The 25,014-nt window shown below is 52.4% G+C and overlaps 10 protein-coding genes across 10 annotated transcripts; 5 read left to right on the forward strand and 5 right to left on the reverse strand.

Annotated features, from left to right (window-relative positions):
* Nucleotides 1-23: 23 nt before the first annotated feature.
* Nucleotides 24-3,172, forward strand: BZA70DRAFT_296414 (telomere length regulation protein-domain-containing protein). Its single transcript, XM_064914529.1, has 4 exons — nucleotides 24-797; nucleotides 860-1,165; nucleotides 1,222-1,308; nucleotides 1,361-3,172. Exons 1-4 carry the CDS (start codon nucleotides 137-139, stop codon nucleotides 3,019-3,021), a joined length of 2,715 nt encoding a protein of 904 aa, XP_064767106.1. The 5' UTR covers nucleotides 24-136; the 3' UTR covers nucleotides 3,022-3,172.
* A 14-nt stretch (nucleotides 3,173-3,186) lies between these two features.
* BZA70DRAFT_281415 (Vps5 C terminal like-domain-containing protein) lies at nucleotides 3,187-5,530 on the forward strand. The gene is made up of 2 exons (XM_064913117.1): nucleotides 3,187-3,457; nucleotides 3,520-5,530. Exons 1-2 carry the CDS (start codon nucleotides 3,373-3,375, stop codon nucleotides 5,394-5,396), a joined length of 1,962 nt encoding a protein of 653 aa, XP_064767107.1. The 5' UTR covers nucleotides 3,187-3,372; the 3' UTR covers nucleotides 5,397-5,530.
* Nucleotides 5,531-5,678: 148 nt separating this feature from the next.
* On the forward strand, nucleotides 5,679-8,163 carry BZA70DRAFT_281418 (acyl-coenzyme a oxidase 2). The gene is made up of 2 exons (XM_064913118.1): nucleotides 5,679-6,485; nucleotides 6,549-8,163. The coding sequence occupies exons 1-2, from the start codon at nucleotides 5,802-5,804 to the stop codon at nucleotides 8,028-8,030; spliced, it is 2,166 nt and encodes a 721-aa protein (XP_064767108.1). The 5' UTR covers nucleotides 5,679-5,801; the 3' UTR covers nucleotides 8,031-8,163.
* On the reverse strand, nucleotides 8,159-9,306 carry BZA70DRAFT_311744 (P-loop containing nucleoside triphosphate hydrolase protein; the record flags this gene model as incomplete). Its single annotated transcript, XM_064914963.1, has 2 exons — nucleotides 8,854-9,306; nucleotides 8,159-8,784 (listed from the first exon to the last, which is right to left on the reverse strand). The coding sequence occupies exons 1-2, from the start codon at nucleotides 9,215-9,217 to the stop codon at nucleotides 8,159-8,161; spliced, it is 990 nt and encodes a 329-aa protein (XP_064767109.1). The 5' UTR covers nucleotides 9,218-9,306.
* Nucleotides 9,307-9,363: 57 nt separating this feature from the next.
* BZA70DRAFT_281422 (uncharacterized protein) lies at nucleotides 9,364-14,151 on the reverse strand. The gene is made up of 5 exons (XM_064913119.1): nucleotides 13,927-14,151; nucleotides 13,777-13,838; nucleotides 13,218-13,716; nucleotides 12,758-13,148; nucleotides 9,364-12,702 (listed from the first exon to the last, which is right to left on the reverse strand). Exons 1-5 carry the CDS (start codon nucleotides 14,019-14,021, stop codon nucleotides 9,805-9,807), a joined length of 3,945 nt encoding a protein of 1,314 aa, XP_064767110.1. The 5' UTR covers nucleotides 14,022-14,151; the 3' UTR covers nucleotides 9,364-9,804.
* A 28-nt stretch (nucleotides 14,152-14,179) lies between these two features.
* On the forward strand, nucleotides 14,180-17,227 carry BZA70DRAFT_199880 (Serine/threonine-protein kinase plo1). Its single transcript, XM_064910119.1, has 5 exons — nucleotides 14,180-14,632; nucleotides 14,692-14,796; nucleotides 14,852-15,288; nucleotides 15,346-15,405; nucleotides 15,461-17,227. Exons 1-5 carry the CDS (start codon nucleotides 14,441-14,443, stop codon nucleotides 16,845-16,847), a joined length of 2,181 nt encoding a protein of 726 aa, XP_064767111.1. The 5' UTR covers nucleotides 14,180-14,440; the 3' UTR covers nucleotides 16,848-17,227.
* A 1-nt stretch (nucleotide 17,228) lies between these two features.
* On the reverse strand, nucleotides 17,229-19,255 carry BZA70DRAFT_199893 (uncharacterized protein). The gene is made up of 2 exons (XM_064910120.1): nucleotides 19,028-19,255; nucleotides 17,229-18,962 (listed from the first exon to the last, which is right to left on the reverse strand). The coding sequence occupies exons 1-2, from the start codon at nucleotides 19,049-19,051 to the stop codon at nucleotides 17,250-17,252; spliced, it is 1,737 nt and encodes a 578-aa protein (XP_064767112.1). The 5' UTR covers nucleotides 19,052-19,255; the 3' UTR covers nucleotides 17,229-17,249.
* A 1,001-nt stretch (nucleotides 19,256-20,256) lies between these two features.
* Nucleotides 20,257-22,776, reverse strand: BZA70DRAFT_281429 (Hsp90 protein-domain-containing protein). The gene is made up of 3 exons (XM_064913120.1): nucleotides 22,650-22,776; nucleotides 22,530-22,591; nucleotides 20,257-22,462 (listed from the first exon to the last, which is right to left on the reverse strand). The coding sequence occupies exons 1-3, from the start codon at nucleotides 22,669-22,671 to the stop codon at nucleotides 20,447-20,449; spliced, it is 2,100 nt and encodes a 699-aa protein (XP_064767113.1). The 5' UTR covers nucleotides 22,672-22,776; the 3' UTR covers nucleotides 20,257-20,446.
* Nucleotides 22,777-23,328: 552 nt separating this feature from the next.
* On the forward strand, nucleotides 23,329-24,060 carry BZA70DRAFT_268492 (flavin reductase like domain-containing protein; the record flags this gene model as incomplete). The annotated part of the gene is made up of 1 exon (XM_064911166.1): nucleotides 23,329-24,060. One exon carries the CDS (start codon nucleotides 23,329-23,331, stop codon nucleotides 24,058-24,060), a length of 732 nt encoding a protein of 243 aa, XP_064767114.1.
* Nucleotides 24,061-24,159: 99 nt separating this feature from the next.
* Nucleotides 24,160-24,729, reverse strand: BZA70DRAFT_290632 (uncharacterized protein; the record flags this gene model as incomplete). The annotated part of the gene is made up of 1 exon (XM_064914225.1): nucleotides 24,160-24,729. One exon carries the CDS (start codon nucleotides 24,727-24,729, stop codon nucleotides 24,160-24,162), a length of 570 nt encoding a protein of 189 aa, XP_064767115.1.
* Nucleotides 24,730-25,014: the final 285 nt, after the last annotated feature.

Below are 25,014 nucleotides of genomic sequence, written 5' to 3' on the forward strand. Positions count from 1 at the left end.
TCACGATCCTGCTTTTTGTTTTTGTTCCATGTCTGGGCGGAGGTTCTAGGATTTCGATTGATCTGCGTTATATCTCTTCAGCAATGCGCTGAAACTTTGTTGAGCTACTCAATTTTCTTCTTGTACGGTGTCTACAATGGACGACGACGACTCGGCCATTGCGCGTCTCAAACGCGTAGACTCGCTCGACGCTCTTCTGCCGCTTCTGACCGAGCTGCGCAAATTGTCTGCATCCCTGGCGCTGCCGTCGTCCGAATCTATGCAGATTCTCTCACATCTGCTGAGTGTGACAATTCCGGAATATTACGAGGCGTTGAAAGAGTACAGGAGAGAGAGCGGGATCAAGAGTCTGCATGAGGTAATGGCGTCCGTAGCTGGTCTGGGGGCCATTGTCTCTGTGCTCGCCGTGCGGATCGCGAAGGTCAAGCAGCGGCCGACGGATGAGGTTGAACAGAGTACTCTGCGATTGCTGCTTCTATTTCTCTCTGATATTATGCGGCCGGGAATCGTATGCACTCTCAGAGCACAAATCCGAGAAAGTACCAAGGAATCGCTTTACTGGCAAGAAATCTCCGCGCTCTTTGTAGGAAGCAAGATAGTTGCGACAGTAGCTGAAGCGTTCAGCGTGCTGAGGGAGAACTCGAGGCTGATAAACGAGTCGTGGATCTGGATGGCTGATGGAGAGCGGTTCACGGAGTTTTTGGCGGTCGAGGCTGTGCGCTTGCATGAAGCAAATGCGGTTGAGATGCCTAGGTTGGCAAAGTTCTCGAGCAGGGCCATGGCTCTGGGATATCCAGGTATGAAATTCTTCAAGACACTGTTTTTGACGCTCTTGAATTTGTTGTTAACACTCATCCAGATCACTTTCTAGAAATAATAATCAGCAGAGAGAACTTCCAGGTCGCGATCGATCTCTCGACAACTTTTCACTCCGTCGATCTCATTGCATTCACAAAACATCTTCTACGCCACGTTCAATTCCGCTTTCTAGACAGACTAGACCCTGATAACGATGCAAATGCTGCAAAGTGCGTCGCAGCGATTGGGATGTTGCTAGTGCAGCTTACGCCTCCGAGTCAGGAGAATCATGTCATGAAGTTGTTACAGGGTGGTGTTGGTGGTTTGCTGTTGCAAAGGGCGGTTGTATGTTGGCTGCTTTTTCATGGTAGGACTATTGTTATTGCTTGGTGATTGTTTGTGTCTTGACTAACGTCTTTAAAGGTCTGCATGAGGAAGTGTTTGAGAATACTCTGCGCCAGTGGGGAGACAAAGTTGTCATAAAAAATCAGCAAATAACGCGACAAGAAGGTGAGTCTGTATTTCATTTTCTGATTAAAGCATTGGCTAATACAGTCTACAGCACAAACGGATATTCTCTTTTTAATCATCCCTCACCTTACCCTCCCTTATATCAAGCAAATTACTCAATCCACCGCTTTTATCGAGGGCATATCAAACAGACTAGGCGCCATGTCACCGAAATTGCGATATATGGGCATGGCACTTGGCATGGCACTTAACGCGCGGGATGAGAACAGCCCCAGGCTTAACTTTGACGAAGTTGAGGGTTTTGCGAGCGAGTATGAGAGGTGGAGAAGGCTGTTGGAGATTAATGATGCGACCGCTATGGATGAGAACTGGTGGGATGATCTGTCGGTGCCGCAGGTCGGTACTGACCGAGAGATTTTAACGTCGGAGAGTGATGTGCAGATCTCGCAAGAACATAGTCAACGTGTAACGGGTGATTCAGATGACGAAGAGATAGAGGACGTGGAGGACACAGAAGGATTTATGCCTTACTCTCTCGTTGACGATGGCTCAGAAGACTCGGATGACGATCCTACTCTCCGCAACGAAAAAGTCCGGCCTCCGGTTTACATGATTGATCTGATTGCCTACTTCAACGAGACCGATGAGTCCAAAGGTTTACAAAAGCACAAGATTGCACTTGCACATGCTGCGAGGATTATCCTTCGCAAGTCCGGTTTTGGTCAAGAACTGGCAGTAACATCCAAGGAACTGGCTCAGATTATGTGCGGACTGAGGAATAACTACGGGTTGGACAACTTTGACCAGCAAAAGATGAACGCGATGATTGCTCTCTGCGTGACTTCCCCAGAGACAGTGGGAGCCGTGTATGCGGAGAATGTCTCGTTTGGGGATTACTCGCTACAAGAGCGGCTGATGATGCTGTCTAGTATTGCGCTGGCGAGCCTGCATCTGAGTGGGAAGAGCACGTATAACTTTGATATCTCAGCGGAAGACCTGTTTCCCAGCAAAATGCTTCCTGCCAGTGCACATTCGCGATTCGCGACCGAGAAGGATTTCGCTCAGGATTGGCATAAGGTTGGGCTTGGCTATATAGATCGCGAGCTGAGGACTATCAAAGCAGGATCCTTGAGGGCCTCAGTTGGGAACGCGATCGAGCGGGCCGACATGGGAAAGAGCGGGGAGGTCTTTGTCTCGCGAAAGTTGCTGGCCGAGCGAGAGCGGCAGAGCGGTGGTGGTTCGTCCTCGTCGGTGGTGAGAGCGATACAGAAAAACAGCGTTGCACCGATTGCCGGCTCCGCGTTTTTCTTCCCACTGTCAATGCGCTGGAAGTACTTCACCTCGAGTATCACCAGGAACTCATTTGGCGAGATGCTAGTAGCGCACTACATAAAGACAATGGCCATAGTCTTGAACTGCAGCTACCCATCTGCCACAGACATTTTTGACATGTCAGCCGAGCTGATGGCAATAGTCTCAACCGTGAGACGTGACGTGGGCGAGCCCACAGTTCTCGAAGCAGTCCTCACGGCCGTGCTCGTGGTCATGGACGTAAACGAAGAACGCGTGCTCGTAGACGCATTCTCAAAGCATCTGCTCGAGCTTAAGGACTACCTCGACGTCTCATGGGAACGCATAGGCGAGGAGGATGTGAGGAATTTGGCAGCGGGCGTGTTGGTGAAGATCTCAGAGCTGGTGAGTAAATGGCAGCGGCGGATGATGGGAGATATCATTGAGATGGGCGGCGCATGAAAGGAATTCGATTCCATGTACTATATATACTCGCAGTTTCTTTTTAGCATGACTGTTTACATTACTACACATCATTTGTCATTAGCTAGAGCACACTAACTATAATAGCATTCATATCTGCTGAAGAATAATAGATCAGATGCAAGTCTACAAAGACTGAAGTGTTTTGATATTGACTGGATCAGGGTAAGGTGACCAAAGATTGCGCCAAACCTTGTACAGCGCCTCTCCTTCAACCCGCGATCATCTTGACTTTACCCTTTCGCGGCCTTCTCCTTTGACCTACTCTTTCCTCAAAGCGCGTTCGTCATTCAGAGCCTGTAGTCTAGGCAGCACGTTATCTGATACATCATGGATGAGGATCTAGGCGCGAGTCAGTGGGACGACATCCCGCCCCGGGTCGTGTCGCCTTCAGCCGAGCCGCCTATTGACGACTGTAAGTTTTAACAAGACGAAACGTCGTGCTGATTATGTGCTAACAACTTGTCTGTTTCTCAGTGAACCCCTTTAGCCCCTCAGGCGATGCAGCAGCTGCGCCTGAATCAACTGATGCGCAAGATCCGGAATCGGCAGCAGAGCCAACGACGGGACCCACAGAGGACAGCACACCAGCGGCGGAGATCAAGCAAGATAAAGAGAACGGCGAGTCCGACACACCAAAGAAGCCGCTCGAAAACCCAATTGCGAAACTGGCAGCAGAGTTAACCGGCGCTGCGCCGAAAGAGCCCATTTCAAAGACAGCAGCTTCGAGCGGTACATATGCCGCTGTGCCCGCGGCGGCATCGCGAGCTCGCGCGTTGCGCATGGCGCGGTCGCGTAAGAGCTCGCTTCCGCCTGGTGCGCCTGCGCCGGTGGATGATGGGGGCTTGTTTAGCAGTAAGGTTACCTTTGAGGATCTCGATCCGGCTGTGAATCCTCTTGGTCCGATCGACGATGCTTCGCCGTCTACGGAGACACCCGAAGAGGAGGCGGCGGCGGGCGGCGATGCGAATGATGTGTTGATCCCGAAGGAGTTTGAGAACGAGCGCGGTTTGCAGAGTGCTAAAGAGTCTGCAGCGATGGCGGCCGCGGTCGCAGCGGACCCGTCGCTGATGTATGTGCCGATGGCGGTTACGGACGCCTATGCTGCTAGCGCACCTGGCAGCTCTACTGGCATGGGTGCCGGTCGTCACCAGCCCATCGAGCAAGCTGCGAAGCCATCGTTTGTGATTTCTGTGGGCGATCCGCTGAAGGTCGGCGAGCTGACGAGCGCGCATACGGTCTACAACGTCCGCACGCAGACGACGTCCAAGGCGTTCAAATATAACGACTTTACAGTCACGCGACGATACCGTGACTTCCGATGGCTGTACCATCAGCTGGAGAGCAATAACCCAGGTGTGATAGTGAGCGCTCCGCCGGAGAAGCAGCAGATGGGAAGGTTTGATGAGAACTTTGTCGAAGGGCGCCGAGCCGCTCTTGAGAAGATGCTGAATCGTATCGCATCTCACCCGCAACTGCAGAACGATCCTGATCTGAAGCTTTTCCTCGAGAGCGACACATTAAACACGGATATCAAGTTGCGTGAGAAGATGGGAGGCGCGTCGAGCGAGCCGGCGAAATCAGGGGGGATTTTTGGCGCGCTGTCGTTTAACGGAAAGTTTGTTGAGACAGACGAGTGGTTCGTTGACAAGAAGCAGTATATCGACGCGCTGGAGATACAGCTGCGCTCGCTAGCTCGTGCGCTTGACACGGTGATTATTCAGCGTAAAGAGCTGGCCGATACTACTGCTGAGTTTGCGGCCGCGCTCGCGTATTTGGGTGAGGTTGAGCTGTCTCGACCGCTTTCGGCAGCGATCACAGGATTGGCTGAGAACGAGCAGAGGATCCGAGATTTGCACGAGCGACAAGGGTTGCAGGACATGCTCACGCTCGGAGATACGATTGACGAGTACGTGCGCATGATTGAGAGCATCAAGAACGTGTTCCTGCAGCGGCAGAAGAGTTATCTCGCGTGGCAGTCTGCCGAGCAGGACCTTGCAAAGAAGCAGCAGTACATTGCGCGAGCGCTGCGGAGCGGCAAGACTGCGCCGGAGCGCGTGAGCGCGATGCAAGAAGAAGCAAGCGAGCACGAGCGCAAGGTGTACAATCTACGGGTAGCCTACGACGACGTGTGCAAGACCATCAAGGTCGAGTACGAGCGGTTCCAGCGCGAGAAGGTTGAGGACTTCCGGGCGAGCGTGGAGACGTATCTCGAGAGCGCGGTCGAGAGCCAGAAGGAGGCGATCGAGCTCTGGGAGACATTCTACGAACGGCAGGGATTTGCGGAGACGGAGCAGCGGCAGGCCGAGGAGCGGCAGCAGCAGCACGCGCAGACACAGTCGCAGATGGCGTGAGTGGGAAGGAGGGAGGGTAGGAAAGGAGTTAAATACACGATGCGGAGGTGTAAACGGCGGCAGGAGCAGGAGCAGTTAGTAAATATATGCGGAGGTGTAAACGGCGGCAGGAGCAGGAGCAGTTAGTAAATATAAACAGTAAATACTCAATTCTGACCTGGTCCAAGCCGAGCCGAGGAGCAGACCAGACTGCGGGCGCGGCGGGGCAGCTGAGCGCCGGATCGCAGATGCCTCGGCTGTCGTGCACCGCCACTGTGGCCAAACCCCGGTCCCGGCGGAAATCTGTGGCGGGGCGTCACATGCGGGCCGCCCTTTTATATTTCCTTTCCTCATCTACCCCAGACTCTCTCCACCTTCTACTACTGCCTTGTTTTTCTATCTATTTTTTCTTTTCCTCTCATCAAAATGAAGAACAGTACTTCAGAATCGAGCGCGGGTCCCAGTACTCTGGCCCGCGTCTCCGCCGTTTCAGCCCATCTCTCCCAAAACAACACCAAGGCAGACAACTCGATACTCGGTCTCGGAAACCCGGTCCAGTCCATGGCTGCCGAGCGCGCAGCCGCGTCGTTCCCCGTCCGCGAGCTCACATACTTCCTTGATGGCGGCGAGGAGGCGACATTGGTCCGCGAACGCCTGATGTCGGAGATTGAGCGGGATCCGCTATTCCAGAACATCGACGCCTACGATCTGAACAAGGAGCAGCTGCGCGAGCGCACAATGAAGAAGATCACCCGGCTGGTGCACTACGTCGTGGCCGAGCCCGAGGAGGTCACTTACCAGCGTCTTTCCCTTATTGGAGTCGTCGACATGGGTCTTCTCACCCGAACCGGCGTGCACTACGGTCTCTTCTTCGGCGCTATCCGCGGCTCAGCTACTCCTAAGCAGTTTTCCTATTGGATCTCTCAAGGCGCCGCTGAGCTCAAGGGAATCATCGGATGTTTCTGCATGACCGAGCTCGGTCACGGCTCGAACGTCGCGGGACTTGAGACTACTGCGACTTTTGATGAAGGATCCGACGAGTTTATCATCAACACCCCTCACGTTGCGGCTACAAAATGGTGGATTGGTGGCGCTGCCCACACTGCTACGGTACATTGACTGTCTTGTTACTTTAGTCATGCCACCTTCTAACTGACCATATCTGTCTTTTAGCACACTGTCTGCTTTGCCCGCCTTATAGTACACGGAAAGGACTATGGCGTCAAATCATTTGTCGTCCCGCTCCGTGATCCCACCAACTACGAGCTCAAGCCCGGTATCTCCATTGGCGACATCGGTCGCAAGATGGGCCGTGACGGAATCGACAACGGCTGGGTTCAGTTTACAAACGTCCGTATCCCACGCCAGTTCATGCTCATGAGGCATTGCCAGGTCGACCGTCACGGAAAGGTCACGCAGCCGCCGCTCGAGCAGCTCACTTATGGTGCGCTGATCGGCGGTCGTGTGTCGATGACCGCCGACTCTGCCCAGATGAGCAAGCGGTTTGTGACTATTGCGATCAGATACGCCGCCGTTCGCCGTCAGTTTACCGCCAAAAAGGGACAGGTCGAGACCAAACTGCTTGATTACGCGCTCCATCAGCGCCGTCTGCTTCCACTTCTTGCTCAGACTTTTGCCATCCAGTTCTCGGCCGACGAGATCTTGAAGATGCACCGCTCCCTCCTCAAAAACATCGACTCAATTGATCCCTCTGATAAAAAGTCCATGGGTGCTCTGATCGAGGAACTGAAAGAGGTTTTTGCTACCTCGGCCGGTCTCAAGGCGTTCTCGACCTGGGCCTGCGCCGATACGATCGACCAGACGCGCCAAGCGTGCGGCGGCCATGGATACTCCGCATACAACGCATTTGGCCCCGCATACGCCGACTGGGTTGTCCAGTGCACATGGGAAGGTGACAACTCCATCCTCGCTCTCTCGGCCGGACGCGCACTTATTCAGCGCTACCTGCAAGTCAAGAAGGGCCGCACCGCGCCAGTTTCGACGGGCTACCTCAACAAGGCTGCCGAGCTTGCCAAAGCGACCGCTGGTTCGCGCAAGATTGATTCGCCTGAAGTTCTTGTCGAGGCATGGAACGCAGTCGCGTCTGCCGTCGTCTGCAAGGCCGGAGCATCGTTCGAGGCGCTCACCAAGAAGGGCAAGACCGCCGACGAAGCGTTCGAGGAGACTTCTCAGCAGCGATTCCTCGCGGCGCGTATCCACACGCGTGCTTCGATGGTTCGCATGTTTTACGACCGCATTGCAACCGCTAAGCCCGAGCTCAAGGAAGTCCTCTACGACCTCGCGGCGCTGTACGCGCTCTGGTCGATCGAGAACGACTCAGGCCTGTTCCTGCAGGCCGGATACTTTACCTCTGCGCAGATCGACGAGGCCAAGGACTTGACCGAGGTGTATCTCGGCAAGGTTCGCAAGCAGGCCATCCCGCTCACGGACTCGTTCAACTTTTCGGATTTCTTTATCAACTCGGCGATCGGTCGCAAGGACGGCAACGTGTACGAAAACTACTTTGAGCTCGTCAAGAGACAGAACCCGTCCAAGCCGCAGGCGCCGTACTACGAGTCGATCATCAAGCCTTTTGTCGAGAGAAAGGATGAGCCTGAGATCGAAGTGGCTGAGCTAGAAGAGGACGAAGACTGATTTTTGTCGTCAAACCGATTGTTTTCACATCATTGCTGCTCACGATTTTGTCGCAACGTCTTTTTATTTTATGTATATGGGTTAATTATATGTTTTTTATTTCTATAGTAAAGATGTTAAATAGAGACTTATTTTCCTCTATAGGGGTCCATCATCCTAGCTTGCTGTTTTGTCGGCTTCAAACTCGTAAACCTTGACTCGTCTTCTCCCTGGTTATTAAAGTCCTCAAGACTATCATAAATGATCTTCCCTGCCTTTCCTCGCCGCCAACTGTCGATCCAATGCGCCGCCCCGCCGTCGAAATCCGGATATCCGCCTTTCATTCTGAGTCCCATGTACCTGCAATAGTTCGACAAAAACTCTTCGATATCGTTCGTCGGCGGACTGTATTTGCTATACACGGCCGGGTCGACTTTGTTCACACTGAAGAGGATGAAATCTGCTAGAATCCGCTCGTCAATCATCTTTGGATGCGTGCACCCGAGCGCAGACAGAATCAGCGTCCGCCGATAACCCATCGACGAGGGTAGAGATACACCAGGGGTGTCGTAGAGCAGCACGTCCGGTTCCTCGTTGATTTTGACAAACGTCGGAATCGTCCGGGTGATGCCTGCCAGGGCACCTGTCCGTGCTGCTTTGCCTCTGTTGACGCCGACGAGGCGGAGTGTGTTTAGGAGTGAGGATTTGCCCACGTTCGGCATGCCCAATGCCATCGTCCTGAGCCCGAAAAAATGATCTCGGTTTTCGGCTTCCTCTGTAATCAACTGTCAGTAAACCAATCTCTCGCTCGCAAAAAAACAAAAAAAGAAGCAACTCAACATACTCTTCGCGATATTCAACAACTTCTTCACCGTCCTCGGCTTATTCGTATCCACCAAACAATAATTCCCCTCCGGATGCATCGCGTCCAACAACTCCCGATTCACCGCACAAATATCGCTCTTCGTATACACCACGATCTTCGCCCTCGTCGCAATCAGCTTATCAAACAGCGCGTTCCTCGTCGCCAGCGGCGCACGCGCGTCCCGCACTTCGAATATCAGGTCAATGTCGGCAATCATCTGTTGCATCCGCAACATCGCTTTTCGGTGGTGGCCCAGGAAGTAGGATTGCGGGAGTCGGTAGTCGGGAAATACAGTCCTTGGCACGAATGTGCTGGCTTTACCTATCGTCTCTTTTATTGCCATTGTGCTTTGCTCGTCCGTCTATGCTGAGTGCAACTTGCAAATCCACTCGACAATCTCAAATACTTCTCCCAATTTTTTTTGAGTTCACCAGCACGTGGGTTTAGGGCAGCTACCTTCACTCCAGCAGCTTCAACTTCAACTAGTTGTTAAGTAAAGACTTCCGCTATTTTGAATATTACACAATCTAAATATACAGACATCTTCCCGCCTAAATAAACGCAAAGCTTTGGCAAAATAAAGCGCAAATGATGAACAACAAACAAAAGAAACAAACTAAACGAACAATAGATTAAAAAGAAAAAAAAAAAGGTGAGAAAATGAAAACAAATATCGCAGATTCTCAAGACTCAGCTCGGCTTTGCTCGCAAATACACACTAGTTTTCCTGCAGTAAATCGAATGAAGTAGGAGTAAAATAACAAAAAAAATAATCAAAGATAAAACTATTCCTCTGCGCCATTGAAAACTATAACGATCTCTTTTTTCCGAGCTAGTCCGCACGATACAACCAATTACAGAATGAAGCAGTATATCGACTTCCAACAAGAAACATCATACAGACATCATTCACCTCCCCTTCCAAACAACTCATGATTCAGTCTCATTCTCATTCTCGGTCTCGGTAGACTCCGGAAGCTGATCGATCTTCGCCGACGACTTCTTGTAAGGCTTCAAATTGTGCCGCACAAAAAAATCCTCAGACAACTCCTCAAAGAACAACCGGTACGTCTTTTGGCACAGGCGCACCCGAAGTGCGCCCTTGGAATGCGTCTGGTTCGCGTTCGTCACTGCGTCTCCGTTCTCGCCTTCTTCGTCCTCGGCTTCTTCGTCGGCATCTTCGCTCGGCAGGTTCCGACGCAAGAACGGCATCCGTACCCGGTCGGCTGGTACTCCTTCGGTCGGTGCAGACATGATGTATGACGTCAAGTAGTACTTCCACTTTTCTTCAGCAGAAATAGCATCGTTGAGGGTCAAATCCTCGTGAGTGATCATTTGGATTGCCATGCCCTTGATTTTCTCGTTGTATTCCATCCGGAAGATGTTCTCGTCGGTACCCAAGATAGCCTCGACCTGCAACCGGTAGATGATTTGATCACGGTTAGTAGTCTTCGGCATATGTCTGTCGCGATCATAAAGCAAAACAATCTCCGAGCACTTTGTGTCTGAGATGATTGTATGCGCATGCTTCGCAATCGCCTGTACCACCTTATCAACCGTGTACACCTTGAATGCACGATTCCGGTAGGCCTGACGCAGCGACTCTTCAAACCACTGGTGTTCGAGATCGCCCTCGATCAGCTTCTCACACATCTCCAGCAACTGACCATAGCAGTTTTCGGGTTGGAAAGCCAGACCCATGTCTTGGATCTTGGATGAGATGATTCCTAGCTCCTTTGCAAACTGCACGGGTTTTCTGTTTGCAATATCATGTGCGACTTCGGCCTCGAGCTTTTTGACCTCTTCCAATCTACTGTACAGCACCTGGAACAGCCGGAAGAAGCAGTAGATTGTCGTGTTTGCAAACAAGTTATACTTCACTCGTCGGCCGTCTGATGTAGGCGTCTCGCCAATCTGCGGCTCTCCCTTCTTTGCAACGTGCGCAATCCAAATCTCGCCAGCCTTCTCAACAGCTTCCGGCAACTGCGGTCCGTCGTCAGCAGGAGCAGTCTCGGGCTTTGGAGTCTCGTCCGAAACATCTGGAGTGGCCTCACGACTTTGGCTATCCTTCTCGCGCTTGCGGTTGTTCTTTGACTTTTTGAGCACATCACGCAGCAAGTCACTGTCACGTGCGGACTTGGCTCGCTTGCCATTCGTGACCGTAGACGGAGTCGGTGAGCCGTTTTCGGCCAATTCTTCAGTCTCAGAATTAGCCTGGCTCTCGCCAACATCTTCGGATCCATCCTGGTACGTGAACCCGAAAAACAGCGGGATGAAAGTCTTCAAGAAGCCATCCATCTTTTCGCGATCGTTGCTTGAGAACGTTGTAGAGTGCTCGAGATGAACAGAGAGGAGATGCAAAACGTCATGGATAACATCGAGCGAGTCAAAGTTGTAGTTGAGCTGCGACTTGGGCGTAGGCGTGAGTGGGTTTAGTCGCTTATTGGTCTGCTCCTTCTTGACAGTATCGATTTCGCTGACCAAAAATTTTGTGGTCAAAGTCTTCTTGTCAGCCTGCTTGAACGCAAGACCCTGGTGATCCAGAGACTTGTAAAACACACGCGCCTCAGTCTCACGCCAAACTTTGTTCCACTCTCGCTGCGCCCGCTTCCACTCTTCGTCTTTCTGTTTCAGACGCTTGAGCACAATCGGCACCGCGACAGCAGGATTCTCATGGAGCGCATCAATGACCTCCTGACCACGCTCTCGATCATACACCTTTTTGATAATTCGCTGGTAAATCGACTTTGAGGAATGTCCAAGTCCGGGAGCCAGTCTGAACGAAGCCTTCTCCTCAGCCGACATGTTGGAGATCCGATTCGCAATCGGCTCCAGGATCTGGATCGTGCGAAGATTGCCTTCGACGTTGTGATCGTACTCATGTCGCTCCTCCTCTATCCGGTGCAAGACCTCCTCAAATTGGTTTTTCCGGTGCGCAACGAATCCTGAATCTTCCGACGCCCAGGTCGGATGGCTGACCCATTCATCGTTGAGAACCTCCCAGCACATTTCATCACGGCCGGAGCATGGCTGGTGAGTCTCAGACTTGGGCAATAACCGGTAGCTTGGGCCGTACGACTTGCACAGCGAGAGCTCAAGTTGGTGCTTCTTGAACGCAACGTTCTCGATCGAGAGAGGACCATTGTCATATCCAACGCACTTCTTGAACCATTCGATAAGATCCTTATTTCCGCCGATGAACGCCTCAGCCTTCTCGACCAGCAGATTCTTATCAATGATATCTTGAGAAAACAAGTTCAGTAGCTTCAAGAACTCATTATAAGTCTGCTTGTTGCCGATATACTTCTTGACGCGGTCAAAGAAGGCCAGCTCCTCTGCAGTAGGACCTGCCTTGATTGGGGGCGGGAGCGGCTCGGGAATCATCGGGGTAAGGGTAGGACTCAGGGCATGGGCAGTTCCATCAGGCTTTGGAGTAAGCTTCATCTTCTTCCCACCGGTGCCGCGCATGCCAGAGACCGCGGGCAGCTCCATCTGCTGCATGGCCTGGCCAGGCGCGATGCCGCTCTGCTCGACAGCAGACGACGTGCGCTTCTTCTTTTCCTTGGGCACCGTCGGCGGAGCAAAGTGGCCAACAGGTGGCAGCCGTGTCGAAGCAGGGTAAGCAGCTACTGGTTCCGGGGAGTTGCCGGTTCGCTGGTGCGCGGCTTCGGGCAAGAACTGCTTGAAATCGTCCAGCAGATCCGGCGCGTCCTTAAACAACATCGTAACTTGAGCATACACATCTGCGATAGGCTTCTGCTCGCGCTGGTAGGTCTGCAGGATCTCGAGGAAGTTCTTGTAAATGTCGGGTTGCGAAGCGAATCGGTTCTAGCGAAAAGTTAGTAAGACGGAACCATACAATCATTATTTCTCGACAACTCACTTTGATCTTGTTAACATAGCTGATTGCATGATTGAACTCGACCGGGCCGCCAACCCGCTTCTGCTCTGCCTGCTGCGCAGCAGTCTGACGCGAGCCATTCGCGACAGCCTGGAGCTGTGACATAGAGTTACCACTCTGCGCATGCGGCTCGGCCTGGTAAGGGTAGGGTTCTGGAGGCCACCCGCCTCGCTGGTCGTAGACGGGTACTTGACCGTCAGGACGAGTGGTCGTCCCCATGGGCGTAGTGACTCGGATCGGGTTCGGGTCGCTAGGATCAAGCGAGCATTCGATTCTGTAGCCGGGAGGAAGAAATGTGTTGAATCCCTGGATTAGATTGGGGTGGCCGCTGAAGAGCGTGGAGACTCGGTCGATAACGCCGGGGGTGTCGATACTTTTCGGAAGGCACTGTTAGTACACGATCACCAAGAGAAACACTGTAGATATTTCAGCTGGTACATACCTCTGGCTCTTAAAATCCTTCATGATATCGAGGAACCGGTTGTAGACATCTGGCTGATTCTGGAACTGGACCTTGACCTGATCAAGATACGAGAGAGCATCCTTCACGTTCAACGGGCGATAAGAAGCAGCAGCAATCTGTGATGCAGCAGAAGCGCTGGAAGGACCAAGTCCCAAACCAGGTCCTCCTCCGAGAGGATGTTGCCCGGGTTGCTGCTGCTGTTGCTGCTGTGACTGCTGACCCTGCGGCTGGCCCAAGGGAGGCGGCGCAAGAGAGGCAGCAGTAGACGGCGGCGAGCCCGAGGTGAGTTTCTGGCCCTGAACAACTGAGGAGCTAAGAGATGGAAGCTGGTTCGGGGCAACCGAGGGCGACTGGTTGGCGTGATTCAGCTGCGGTGACGGCGTGCCGGACATTGAGGGCAGATTGAAGCTTCCGTGCTGCGGAGTGGACGCCCCCAGGCCAGAAATCGATGGAAGAGATGTGTAGTAGCCTTGGTTTCCTAGGAACAAGTTAGCCGGGAGCAAACGAATAGGATCACTCGTGTGGAGGGAGCACTTACTATTCCCACCTGCGCCAAGGGCAGCCGGAGGAGGGAGTACAGGGTGGCCGGACTGCTGCGAGCTGCACAACCAAGAAAAAAACACAAAAGTTAGTAAAGTAGATCCAACCTCGAGCATAAAAAAGATTTTCGAGGTGATTGGCGACGTACCCGAACGAGGGCCGGTGGGGAGGAGGAGGAAGGGACTGAGGCGGGCCTTGAGCACTATCCTGCGCGGATGGGTGCCATGGCTCTTGGGAAGCCATTACGAGAAATCACAGCACGCAGAAAGACCAAACAAAAGCAACGCTAAAAACAACAAGCAGCTCTGGACGTCGGGCGAAAGCGGGCAGCGGTTGCGAAGCGCAGGACGGATGGGGGAAGCAGAGAACGAGAGGAAGGAGACGATCAAGCCGGAGAAAGTGCACTGAGAGCCAAAAGAGCGATTCGGCTCAGAGCCGCGCGGCGATGCTTTTATGCCGCAACCGCAGAGGCCGCGCGCGGGCGCTGTCAATCTCCATGGCAACGCTTTGAGTTTGGGCTGTAAACAATGCGCCGCACGAACTGAAAACTCGGCTCTAATCAAATCAAACTACAAAACACTGGAAACCACAGTCACACAGTCTACAGTCCTCCGTCCGGAGTCGCGAATCCTGCCCGGCCTCATCAATCACCGCTATCGTCTATGGAGGTCCTTGAAGACCAAATCATGCAGGACGTGCAGCCGCCTGAGCGGGTTCAGGCTGAAGCTCCGCCTGCTGAGAAGCCTTCAAGCAAGCCAAAGGAGAAGCCCTCGTCGCTCTGCAAAACACCTCCAAGTCTGATCCGCAGCAAAAACAACGGCGCCGAGTTCCACCGTGGCATGCTACTAGGAGAGGTACGTATGGATCCCATTGAGACTGCTATATCTTTGCTAATTTATATTTAAACGATTAGGGCGGTTTCGCTCGCTGCTTCGAGGTCGAGGATGAGAATGGCGGAGTCTACGCTGCCAAAACGGTAGCGAAGGCATCGCTGACTTCTACCAAAACTAGAAATAAGGTAGGCGTCCATCAACCACTCCTTCTTTGCTGTTCTCATACTAACATCCTAATAGCTACTCGGAGAAATCAAAGTTCACAAGAGCATGGATCACCCAAACATCGTCAAGTTTGTCGAGTGTTTTGAAGACAACCAGAACGTCTACATTCTCCTCGAAATGTGCTCCAACAAAACCCTGATGGATATGCACCGTCGCCGCAAACGGTTTACCGAGCCCGAAGCAAGGTACTTTATGATCCAGATCCTTGGTGCCGTGAAATACATGCACAGCCGCCGAGTCATTCATCGAGATCTCAAGCTGGGTAACATCTTTCTGGATGAGAACATGCATGTGAAGATTGGTGATTTTGGACTCGCTGCGTTGCTACTGTCGGACAACGAACGGAAAAAGACAATCTGCGGAACTCCAAACTACATTGCGCCTGAGGTCTTATTCGGAAAGCAGGACGGACACAGTCTAGAAGTCGATATCTGGTCTGTCGGTATTATTCTGTAAGCTCATATACTCAAGGTCCCTAAATGTTTGATGAGGTGCTAACGAAGTTTAAGATACGCGATGCTATGCGGGAAACCCCCGTTCCAGTCGAAAGAAGTCAATATGATCTACAGGTACGTTTGCAGCGCCAGGCCGATTCAAAATCCAGACTGCTAACGTCAGTAATAGAAAAATCAAAGCACACGAGTATCAATTTCCTGACGGAGTTGATATCTCACCCGAAGCCAAGGACCTGATTCAGGCTCTACTGAGTAAAGATCCCAAAGCTCGACCATCACTCGATGAGATCGTCGACCATCCGTTCTTCTATAAGGAGACCCCGTCATATCTGCCAGTGACTTGTCTCGAAGGTGTTCCCCACTGGAAAAACCTTACACCTTCCATTTCTCGCCGTAACTTCCACAAGCTGGCTACGGCAGCTGGCATCGGACCCGGCACACAGTCTGCCAGCGTTGGCGACCCCGTCACCGTCAAAGACGTCATTCAGACCGCCGCACCCGCGGTTGTTGATCAGAGCAAACTTAGCAACATCTTACCCGAGTGCTTGTCCCCCAAGGTTTCAAACACAAATCTGCGCAACATCGTGACGAGTACGGCTCAAGAGAAGTTCAGCAAAGCGAGCGTTCGCTCAGCGCGATCTCTGAAGCCTCTCTCGGATCTTCCAATCAACAAGTCAAGAGGTAACGAGTACCCGCCTCTGGGACGCGCAAGGCGTGTGACCGAAAACGACGGATCGCCGCCTTCGAAGAAAGCTGCGCTTTCGATGCGGGATTCCGAAGCGCGCGAGCTGGGCGCAATTCATCAGCAAAGAAAAGAGGCATCGTTGAGTCCTGTTGATCATCTTCTTGAAGTACTCACCAACGTCAATCGGGCGCTTGAAGGAAAACCTGAGCGGGAGTCGGCGTGGGATGGCAAGTTGGTTTACATCGGTCAGTGGGTAGACTACTCAAACAAGTACGGCATGGGCTATCAGTTATCAGACGGTTGCTCGGGCGTTTATTTCAACGACGGAGCCACGTTGGTGTTGGATGCCGAAGTACGGTATCTTGAGTATATCTCGGACTCTAGCAATCCGGCTGCTCGACGAGAGCAATATCCGTATACCAATATGGAAAGCCTTCCCGCAGATCTGAAGAAGAAGGCGCGCCTGATGAATCACTTTAGAGAGTACATGCTTGCGAATCTCTACATATCCGAGCAGGGCACGCACAGATTCACCCCAGGCGACCAAGTGTCTTTCCTGTTTGACTACGCGCGAACGAAGCACGCGACCATGTTCCGCCTCAGCTCGGGTGAGATTCAATTCAACTTTACGGATCACTACAAGCTGATTTTAGCGGACCGAGGGAAGGTCGTGCGGTTCATGGACCCGTCTCGGAATGCGATTGTGATGTCGACGTCCCAGCTCGTGCACCGTGCGCGAAAAATGAAAAGCCACCAACAGCAGGGTCTGTCGGAAGGACACGAGGAGAAGATACTCGATCGCATGGATTTCATCACGACGACACTGCAAAGCTGGTATGACCTAGCGAAAAGCAGGCATCAAGCGCAATGATACTACGCATAGAGAGAGGGGAGAAGAAAAAAACAGCAGTGCTATTGATACTCTCTAGCCTGTTGTTCCATCCGAGACGGACATTGACCAAACCTTGTCCAGTGTTGTATAAACTCATCGGTTATTAATCATTAATTCTGCATGCATTGTGTGGCGCATTATTGTACATTGTATTATTAATATCAGATTACCTGCTGCTGTGCGATTGTTGTCGGTATCGTTAGAAATTCATCATGTTTTGTTGCTATGCGAAGAAGGGAGAGGAAGAGGGCGCGAGAGTGGTTTAGACCCAGCTTGAAAGTGTAAAAAGAGGCACGATACGTTGAGACTGCAGCAGCAGACCAGTTACAATAAAAAGACATTCTTAATCACAAGATTAATTATTATTTTGAGCTACAGCTATTACTCTTCCTGAGGCGGGCTAGAAACTGCGATCTGCTCCAACTCCTCGAATGCCTTCAAAGCAGCTCCGTAACGTTCCCACACCCCCTTTCTATATCCAACATCGACCTTGTTAATCATCGTACTCTCGTCCCATCGCTCGCCCAAAAAGTCCTCAAAGCTCTCGTAAATCTCCGCGCCGGTGCTCTCGTCCTTACCCACCACCGTGCGCTCGATGCTCCAGAGCGCCTTGTACGCTGAGCCCAGCGCGCACGCGTTGCTAAGCTCGAGGCGGTAGACGCCTTCCGAGGGACCGAGAACCTCGCCTGTCACCTGGCAGATCGCAGCGTTCTTGGAACCGCCGCCGACGACGTAGACGCGTCTGGGCTGACCGAGTTCGGATAGCAGCGGGCCGGCGCGCAAGCGCATGCTGAGGTTCTGGCTCTCGAGAATCGCGCGCGCGTCGGCCAGGGGAGTGTCCCAGTCACTCGGGCCAGAAGCTGGCTTCAGTCCGTCCTTGTGGTTATCGATGTAGCGCCACGTACCCGCTTGGCAGTCAGGCACGATCTCGGGTAGAGGGAAGTAGATGCCCAGCTTATCCTCGGATTCGGATCCGAGCGGAGGATAGGCGGTAACAGCGTCGTTGAACGAGCTCCACGGATCCTCGGCGGACGCAGGCTTGACTTTATTGATTTCGTCGCGGATCTTCTCGCGGGCGAGCGCACCGTTGCAGTAGCACAGCATGCCCATGTAAAGACCTTTGCTAGTCGGATGAGAAAACATGTGATAGGATGGCGAGGTTTTGTAGACTGGTGTGGAAACTAGCAGGGTCGTCGACGTTCCTAACGAGACAATGACGTCGAGAGGGCGGAGTGGGAGCGCAAGAATTGTTGCCGGGTTGTCGCCGGTGATGGGAGTGATCACGCAGTCCTTTGAGAACCCATACCGCTTGACAAAGTAGTCGCTGATGGGACCGATATGCTTACCTCCATCAGGCTCGACGTCGCCGAGTTTCCTCAGCAGCTCTTTCTTCTCAGCCTCACCGCCGCCGGCTACGATCTGCACGATCTCGTCGTCCCACTTCTCGTTCGGGATATCCCAGAGATTCATCCCACAGACGTCGCTCACATCCAAAGGCGCGATGGCGCCGAGCATCAACGACGCAAGAAAGCTCGAGACAAGAGAGATTCTATCGGTGTTTTCGTACTCTTCAGGATGTCTATGTCTCACGCGCAAGATCTGAGGACCTGTAAACCGATGATGCGACTTCGACCCAGTGATCTCCGCCAATTTGTCCGGTCCACCGACCTTGCTCTCAATCTCCTCACACTCCTTCACTGTACTGTGATCCTGCCAATTTGGGCTCATTTCGTGTGAAAACGCCTTGCCCTTCAACTGCGGCTCGAGCGGTTGGCTGGGATCGAGATTGGCAAGAAGGCTGGTGGCTTCCTTGGTCCAATACACCGAGCCATGCTGCTGGCCCGCGCCGGAGATACCCTTCACATTCGCAAACTTCAGCCCCGCTTTCTGTAACTTGCCGAGTAGGATATCAAACGCCTTGATCCACATCGCGACAGGCGCGTATACTTCGTTGAGCGCATGATTCGTAAAGACACCTTTTTTCGTACCGTATTCTGCCGTGTCGACGTCAAACTCCACGTTGGCTTCGAGGATCGGCTCTAGTTTATTGTTGATGGCGATAACTTTGATTTGCTGGGTCGATAAGTCAAAGCCCTGTAGATTGCCGCGTTAGTCAATCATCGGCACGGGTCGTAGTGGGTAAAGACACGTAGACTTACCAAGAAGAGATCGTCGCTACCCATCTTTATCGAGAAATTGAATATAAATATAAATGCAGATAAACAAAAATTTAGAGGATTAAATGAGAATTGACACTAGTTTTTCGGCGTGGGATCCAAAAACTTGAGAGGATTCCGCTTGTAGGCTGGCCAAGGCGGGACAACAACAAAGAATCCGATTGTGAAGAGAACAGCGCAGGTGTAGACGGTGATTTTGATGTCTTGCGCGATATATCCCGAGATAAAGCCAATGACCTGTACATCGAGTGAGTTAGATGCCTGTGCATGACATGACTTGCCTGGGGATTGAGCTTACACCGACGAGGGAGACGTAGTAGTTTGTAATAGAGTCCGCGAGTTGCTGGCCAACGAGGTCCTGTGAATCAGCAAGGTAAGTAGTCTACCCAGAGATAGCGACAGTCAAAGCAGATAATCAAGGGAGACACACAATAGGGCCTTCGAGGATAAGAGTCTGGATAGAAGACGAAGGCATTGGATTGGGCTGTGGGGGACGGTGCTGTTTAAACCGGAGCGGTGTGGAGGCTCGCGCCTGAAGGGACTTGGACTTAGGCGCGATTCGGCTGGGACGGCGGGTGGTAGTTTGGGCTGTGAACCACGTGTCTATAGTGCGGCATAGCTTGGTGCATATAAGCCCAGAATAGCGGCCGGCAAAAATCAGGGCACTCGCAGAACATCCGCAATGGGAAGTTTCTCCGCTTCGTTATCCAGATTACTATACAGATACACTCAAACACGCGTTTCCATAGTCAATAGACTGAAATTCATTCAACACCGTTGCTACAGCGATATCGAAGGTGTTTCCCGCTACCGTCCATAGTAAAGTGGGAGGCAGGCAAATAGCCAAGTTAAGCTTCAACCCCTGACCCGGCAGAATCGGATAAATACAACTGAGGTGTATGACTGAGCCATTATGTAAGCTTTCTAGAGTGCTGAGTGTGCGGCGTTCAATTTCTTTAACTCCTGACGCAAAAGACAGGACTGTTCACTGAACTCGATTACCTGCGTACAATGAACGTGCTACGTAGACGGTAAAAGGCTTCAAAAAATTCAGTAAATTCTGAAGATTATAAACATCTTCTTTACTGTCGAACAGCTCAAAGTCGTCGTGAATGTTGCTGAAAATGAGCCACAATCTCATCTAGAGCCAGGAGGCATGCAGGGCGCCACACTCTTAAGCGACAGGCGTCGCGACCACGCTGGTTACGAGCACTGATTTTTTCATTAATCATATCGTAAGATCCCATTTTGACTAACTAACCGAAATTTTGTTACAAACAAACGCAACGCAAATGAAAAGTAAACCAATAAACACAAAGAGAAAATATAGACATTTGAAAGAAATGAGAGTTGTTCGGAAAAGAAGCAATGCTAATTTGGTAAACCATCTTCAAAAGCCGTTTAGTCGACCTCCTCCATAGCGGACTCGGCAGCGACCTCCTCGGTAGCAGCCTCGGTGGCAGCGGCAGGGGCCTCCTCCTCGGTCTCGTCGATGTTGAGGCCGAGCGAGATAAGTCTGTTGATCCGGCTGGCGAAAGAGTTGGGCTCCTCGAGCGAGAAGCCGGAGGTGAGCAGGGCGGTCTCGTACAGAAGGGTGGTCAGATCCCGAACAGTGCGGTCGTTGACACCATCGGCCTCGACCTTGTTCTTGAGCTCCTTGATGATGGGCGACTTGGGCGAGATCTCGAAGGTCTTCTTCGACGACATGTACGACGACATCGAGGTGTCACGCAGAGCCTGGGCCTTCATGATACGCTCCATGTTGGCAGACCAGCCGAACTGGCCAGTGCGGATAGCAGCAGGGGCGTCGACGAGCTTGTGCGAGACAACAACCTTCTCGACCTGGTCGCCGAGAATCTCCTTGAGGCTCTTGGCAAGCGACTCGTACTCCTTCTCCTCAGCCTCGCGCTGGGCCTTCTCCTCCTCGGTCTCCTCGAGCTCGTAGTCCTTGGTGATGTCGACAAGAGTCTTGCCCTCAAACTCCTTGAGCTGAGTCATGGCGTACTCGTCAATGGGGTCAACCATGAAGAGAACCTCAAAGTTCTTGGCCTTGAGAGCATCGAGGAAGGGCGACTTCTCGACAGCCTTCAAGCTCTCACCGGTGATGTAGTAGATGTTCTTCTGGTGCTCGGGCATACGGGTGACGTAGTCGGTGAGCGAGGTAAGCTCGTCAACAGACTTGGTCGAGTTGTATCTCAGGAGCTTGGCAAGAACGTTGCGGTTCTGAGCATCCTCGTGGATTCCAAGCTTGATGTTCTTGGAGAAGGCAGTGTAGAACTTGTCAAACTGCTCACGGTCCTCGGCGATCTCGGTGAACATCTCGAGGGTCTTCTTGACAATGTTCTTGCGGATGACCTTGAGGATCTTGTTCTGCTGCAGCAACTCACGCGACAGGTTGAGAGGAAGGTCCTCAGAGTCGACAACACCACGGACGAATCCGAGCCACTCGGGAATGAGCTCCTCGCAGTCGTCGGTGATGAAGACGCGGCGGACGTAGAGCTTGATGTTGTTCTTCTTCTTCTTAGACTCGAAGAGGTCGAAGGGAGCACGACGAGGAACGAAGAGGATGGCACGGAACTCGAGCTGACCCTCGACAGAGAAGTGCTTGACGGCAAGGTGGTCCTCCCAGTCGTTGGAGATCGACTTGTAGAAAGCAGCGTACTCCTCCTCGGTGATGTCGGAGGGGTTGCGAGTCCACAGGGGCTTGGTCTTGTTGAGCTCCTCGTTCTCGGTGACGATCTCCTTGATCTTCTTGGACTCCTTCTTCTTCTCCTCCTCCTCCTCGTCGACCTCCTCGATCTTGGGGGCCTTGTCGTCGTCGACCTTCTCCTCCTCCTCCTCCTCGGGAGCGTCCTTCTCGACCTCCTTGGTGACGACGAGCTGGATGGGGTAGGCAACGAACTCAGAGTGGCGCTTGACAATGTCCTTGATGCGCTTCTCCTCGAGGTACTCCTTCTGGTCCTCCTTCATGAAGAGACGGATGATGGTACCGCGGGAGATTCTCTCGTTCTCGGTGTCGAGGGTGATGGTGAATCGGCCGCCAGCAGACGACTCCCAGATGTACTGCTCGTCGTCGTTGTGCTTGGAGATGACCTGGACACGGTCGGCGACAAGGAAGAGGGAGTAGAAACCGACACCGAACTGACCGATCATCGAGACATCAGCACCGGCGGAGAGAGCCTCCATGAAGGCCTTGGTGCCAGACTTGGCGATGGTTCCGAGGTTGTTGACGAGGTCAGCCTTGGTCATACCGATACCGGTATCACGGAGCTCGAGGATTCCTTGCTCGGGCTTGGGGGTGATGCGGATGTAGAGCTCGGGCTCGGTCTCGAGCTTGGAGGGATCAGAAAGAGCCTCGTAGCGGATCTTGTCGAGAGCATCCGAGCAGTTGGAGATCAGTTCTCGCAGGAAGATTTCCTGAGAGTGATTAGTTAGTAAGAGCACTGAGAGACAAGAGATGTAGATTGTAAGATCAATGACATACCTTGTTCGAGTAGACGGTGTTGATGATCAAGCTCATCAACTGCGAGATCTCCGCCTGAAATTCTGTAGAGCGACAGTTAGCAAGAAGGATCAACAGATAGAAACAAAGAGATCTACATACCAAATTGTTCAGTCTCAGCCATTGTGAATTATGTGAGTAGCAAAAAAGCAGCTTAATTTGCAGACTTTGTATGGGGAAGAGAAAAAAATTCAACGCGAGAAGGGCGGATGCGCGTGAAAATATACGCCGCCCGGCGGTTTGTTCTTGAACCTTCCACAGAATATTGTGGAAACCCGTCGTGCGGCGCGCTGCCGTTTGACTTTCTCCGCCTTTCCATCGGCCGGCAGCTGGTCGTTGGTTTATCGAGAAGTTCTGGGGTTTTGTAGTTGTTGATGTTGTTGATGTTGTAATTATTACTGCTGTTGCGTCTACGAGTCCCTGGACGGGTTGCGGGTGGACGGGCTGGGGTTCTACTGCTGAGTGTATCTTTGATATCTACAACATCCAGCTACTCGTAGTGTCGTGTTTTCTTCAGATCAATTGTAGATAGTTCCTCAACAATGAGTAGAATCATGGCTATCTTCACATACCATCCGACTGCACTGCTCTGCTCTGCACTGAACGGGAATCTACTAGAACTCCTCATCTCCACTTCCTCATCTGATCTGCCCCTGAACGCCCTCCGCGTCTTCACAATCACTCAACACACGTCCTCGCCATCACACTTAAACTTTGCTATCCAACCTCTCCGGCATTCGCATTCACCCATCGTCAATATCTGATGATCCCCCCCACATAGATGCGGATTCCACATGCGGCCCGCGGCCTGCACTCCTCGGCTGTCTGCCACGACCTGAGCCTGCGGTTCAAGCAGCTCATGGCCCGCCATGCCGCTCCGCTTGCCGTCATTTCCGCCGCCCACGCCAACGACCGCCGGGCCGCGACCGTCTCGTCCGTGACCTCGCTCTCGGTCTCCGACCAGGCCGCGCCCTTGATCACTTTCAATCTCAAGCTCCCCTCGAGTACTTCTAGACTTATCCACGACTCGGGCAGGTTCAGCGTTAACTTTCTCTCCGGCGCCCCCGCTGCTGAGGAAATCGCTCGGGGGTTTGCGGGCGTTGCGCGTCCTGCAAACCTGAAAGAGACTGACTATCTGGAGCAAGACGTGGAGGTTGTCGGGGTCGATTGGTTCCCGGTTTCTGATGCGCCTTTTGAGACCCCGATGCTTAATCGCACGCGAGTACTCAAGCCAGACGAGCACTCACCCGACTCATCAGAGTCATCGAGCACGCGGCCGGCGAATATCGCATTCGCCAGGGTTGACTGTACTGCAAAGCACTGCTTCTCCGTGCGGGATCACGAAATATGGGTAGGCGAGGTCGAACGACTCGAGCTCGAGGACGAGAATCTCAAACCACCACCTCCCGCTCTCGTGTACTTTAACCGACAGTTTGTTCGCGTGCACGTTGCAAATGACGCTGCCGCCGACGAGAAGCCAAAAGTTCGTCGGAGCCACCTCAGTCACGAGTAAAAATACGTTCTTCGTTCTTTGTAAATTAGATTTCTGTACATATCCATAATATATTCGCTAGCGCTATTTACATATGCAAAACACAACACTGCCGCAAAACTACGAGTATCTGCCCTTGCCGCTCGAACCCTTCTTTCCCTTTGATCGGACACGCTGGTAGACGCGGACATTGAGCGACTCCTTGTGCTCAAAGTCACCAAACAAAGCATCAACATTCTCGTCAAACAGCGAGCCATCCTCGGCCACACCTTCCTCATCTCCCTCAAACAAATCGCTGACAAACTTCTGGTTGAACTTGGCAACCCGGCCGGCGTTGTCGGCCTGCACGGCAGTGAATCCGGCAATGGTAGGATTCCACAATGGATGAACCCGCTGGTCTCGCAGGTATCTCCATTCGACTCGGGGGAAAGGTGATTGGCGAACAAACGTCGATCCGTCTGATAATTCAACCAAGCAATCAAACTTGTGATATAATGGCGGCCGGGTCTTGCCAGGAAGCAAATGCCTCCTCTGTCGGCGCTGCTTCGGAAGCGCTGCCTCGTATGCGCGGCGTTGCTCAAGCTGTGGTTGCATCTGCACGCTGCTCAGACGCGGAGCCAAGTTGGCGACCGACCGGAAGCTCGACAAGTCGACCAAAGGCCGACTCCGTGAAGCAATTGAAAGAGCCATGGTTTGCTTGTTGTCTTTCAACGTAGATGAAGTCTGCAACCCACTTCGCACCGAACTAATTTTCAAATTTTCGTGAGCGCGGCGGAGGGGCGCTTGCATATTGCAGAGGGCCTCGTACTGTTGTTTCGAGGGTCTGGTGCTGCACGTGATAATATTTTCCTACTCAAAGTAAGTTCGGTCCATGCGGCACCAGAAAAATATCACCCACTTCACGGTGTAAATATTTCACCTACACTCCTTTCCTTTTACACGACGATAATAGATCTTGATTCGACAGAGGATCTA

Source organism: Myxozyma melibiosi (genome assembly GCF_037950935.1).
Source record: "Myxozyma melibiosi strain Phaff 52-87 chromosome Unknown BZA70scaffold_9, whole genome shotgun sequence".
Lineage (NCBI taxonomy): Eukaryota > Fungi > Ascomycota > Lipomycetes > Lipomycetales > Lipomycetaceae > Myxozyma > Myxozyma melibiosi.

Bases quoted from the DNA above. Each gene is read 5' to 3' on its own strand.
- BZA70DRAFT_296414 (XM_064914529.1), top strand. From the start codon at position 137: ATGGACGACGACGACTCGGCCATTGCGCGTCTCAAACGCGTAGACTCG. The intron at 1,166-1,221 runs GTAGGACTATTG...ACGTCTTTAAAG, and splicing joins ATGTTGGCTGCTTTTTCATG to GTCTGCATGAGGAAGTGTTT. The intron at 1,309-1,360 runs GTGAGTCTGTAT...TACAGTCTACAG, and splicing joins GCAAATAACGCGACAAGAAG to CACAAACGGATATTCTCTTT.
- BZA70DRAFT_281415 (XM_064913117.1), top strand. From the start codon at position 3,373: ATGGATGAGGATCTAGGCGCGAGTCAGTGGGACGACATCCCGCCCCGG. The intron at 3,458-3,519 runs GTAAGTTTTAAC...TCTGTTTCTCAG, and splicing joins CGAGCCGCCTATTGACGACT to TGAACCCCTTTAGCCCCTCA.
- BZA70DRAFT_281418 (XM_064913118.1), top strand. From the start codon at position 5,802: ATGAAGAACAGTACTTCAGAATCGAGCGCGGGTCCCAGTACTCTGGCC. The intron at 6,486-6,548 runs GTACATTGACTG...TCTGTCTTTTAG, and splicing joins GCGCTGCCCACACTGCTACG to CACACTGTCTGCTTTGCCCG.
- BZA70DRAFT_281422 (XM_064913119.1), bottom strand. From the start codon at position 14,021: ATGGCTTCCCAAGAGCCATGGCACCCATCCGCGCAGGATAGTGCTCAA. The intron at 13,149-13,217 runs GTATGTACCAGC...CCTTCCGAAAAG, and splicing joins AAGGATTTTAAGAGCCAGAG to TATCGACACCCCCGGCGTTA. The intron at 12,703-12,757 runs GTGAGTTGTCGA...ACTTTTCGCTAG, and splicing joins GCTATGTTAACAAGATCAAA to AACCGATTCGCTTCGCAACC.
- BZA70DRAFT_199880 (XM_064910119.1), top strand. From the start codon at position 14,441: ATGGAGGTCCTTGAAGACCAAATCATGCAGGACGTGCAGCCGCCTGAG. The intron at 15,289-15,345 runs GTAAGCTCATAT...ACGAAGTTTAAG, and splicing joins TGGTCTGTCGGTATTATTCT to ATACGCGATGCTATGCGGGA. The intron at 15,406-15,460 runs GTACGTTTGCAG...CGTCAGTAATAG, and splicing joins GAAGTCAATATGATCTACAG to AAAAATCAAAGCACACGAGT.
- BZA70DRAFT_199893 (XM_064910120.1), bottom strand. From the start codon at position 19,051: ATGGGTAGCGACGATCTCTTCTTG. The intron at 18,963-19,027 runs GTAAGTCTACGT...GGCAATCTACAG, and splicing joins GTAGCGACGATCTCTTCTTG to GGCTTTGACTTATCGACCCA.
- BZA70DRAFT_281429 (XM_064913120.1), bottom strand. From the start codon at position 22,671: ATGGCTGAGACTGAACAATTTG. The intron at 22,592-22,649 runs GTATGTAGATCT...GTCGCTCTACAG, and splicing joins GGCTGAGACTGAACAATTTG to AATTTCAGGCGGAGATCTCG. The intron at 22,463-22,529 runs GTATGTCATTGA...AATCACTCTCAG, and splicing joins ACACCGTCTACTCGAACAAG to GAAATCTTCCTGCGAGAACT.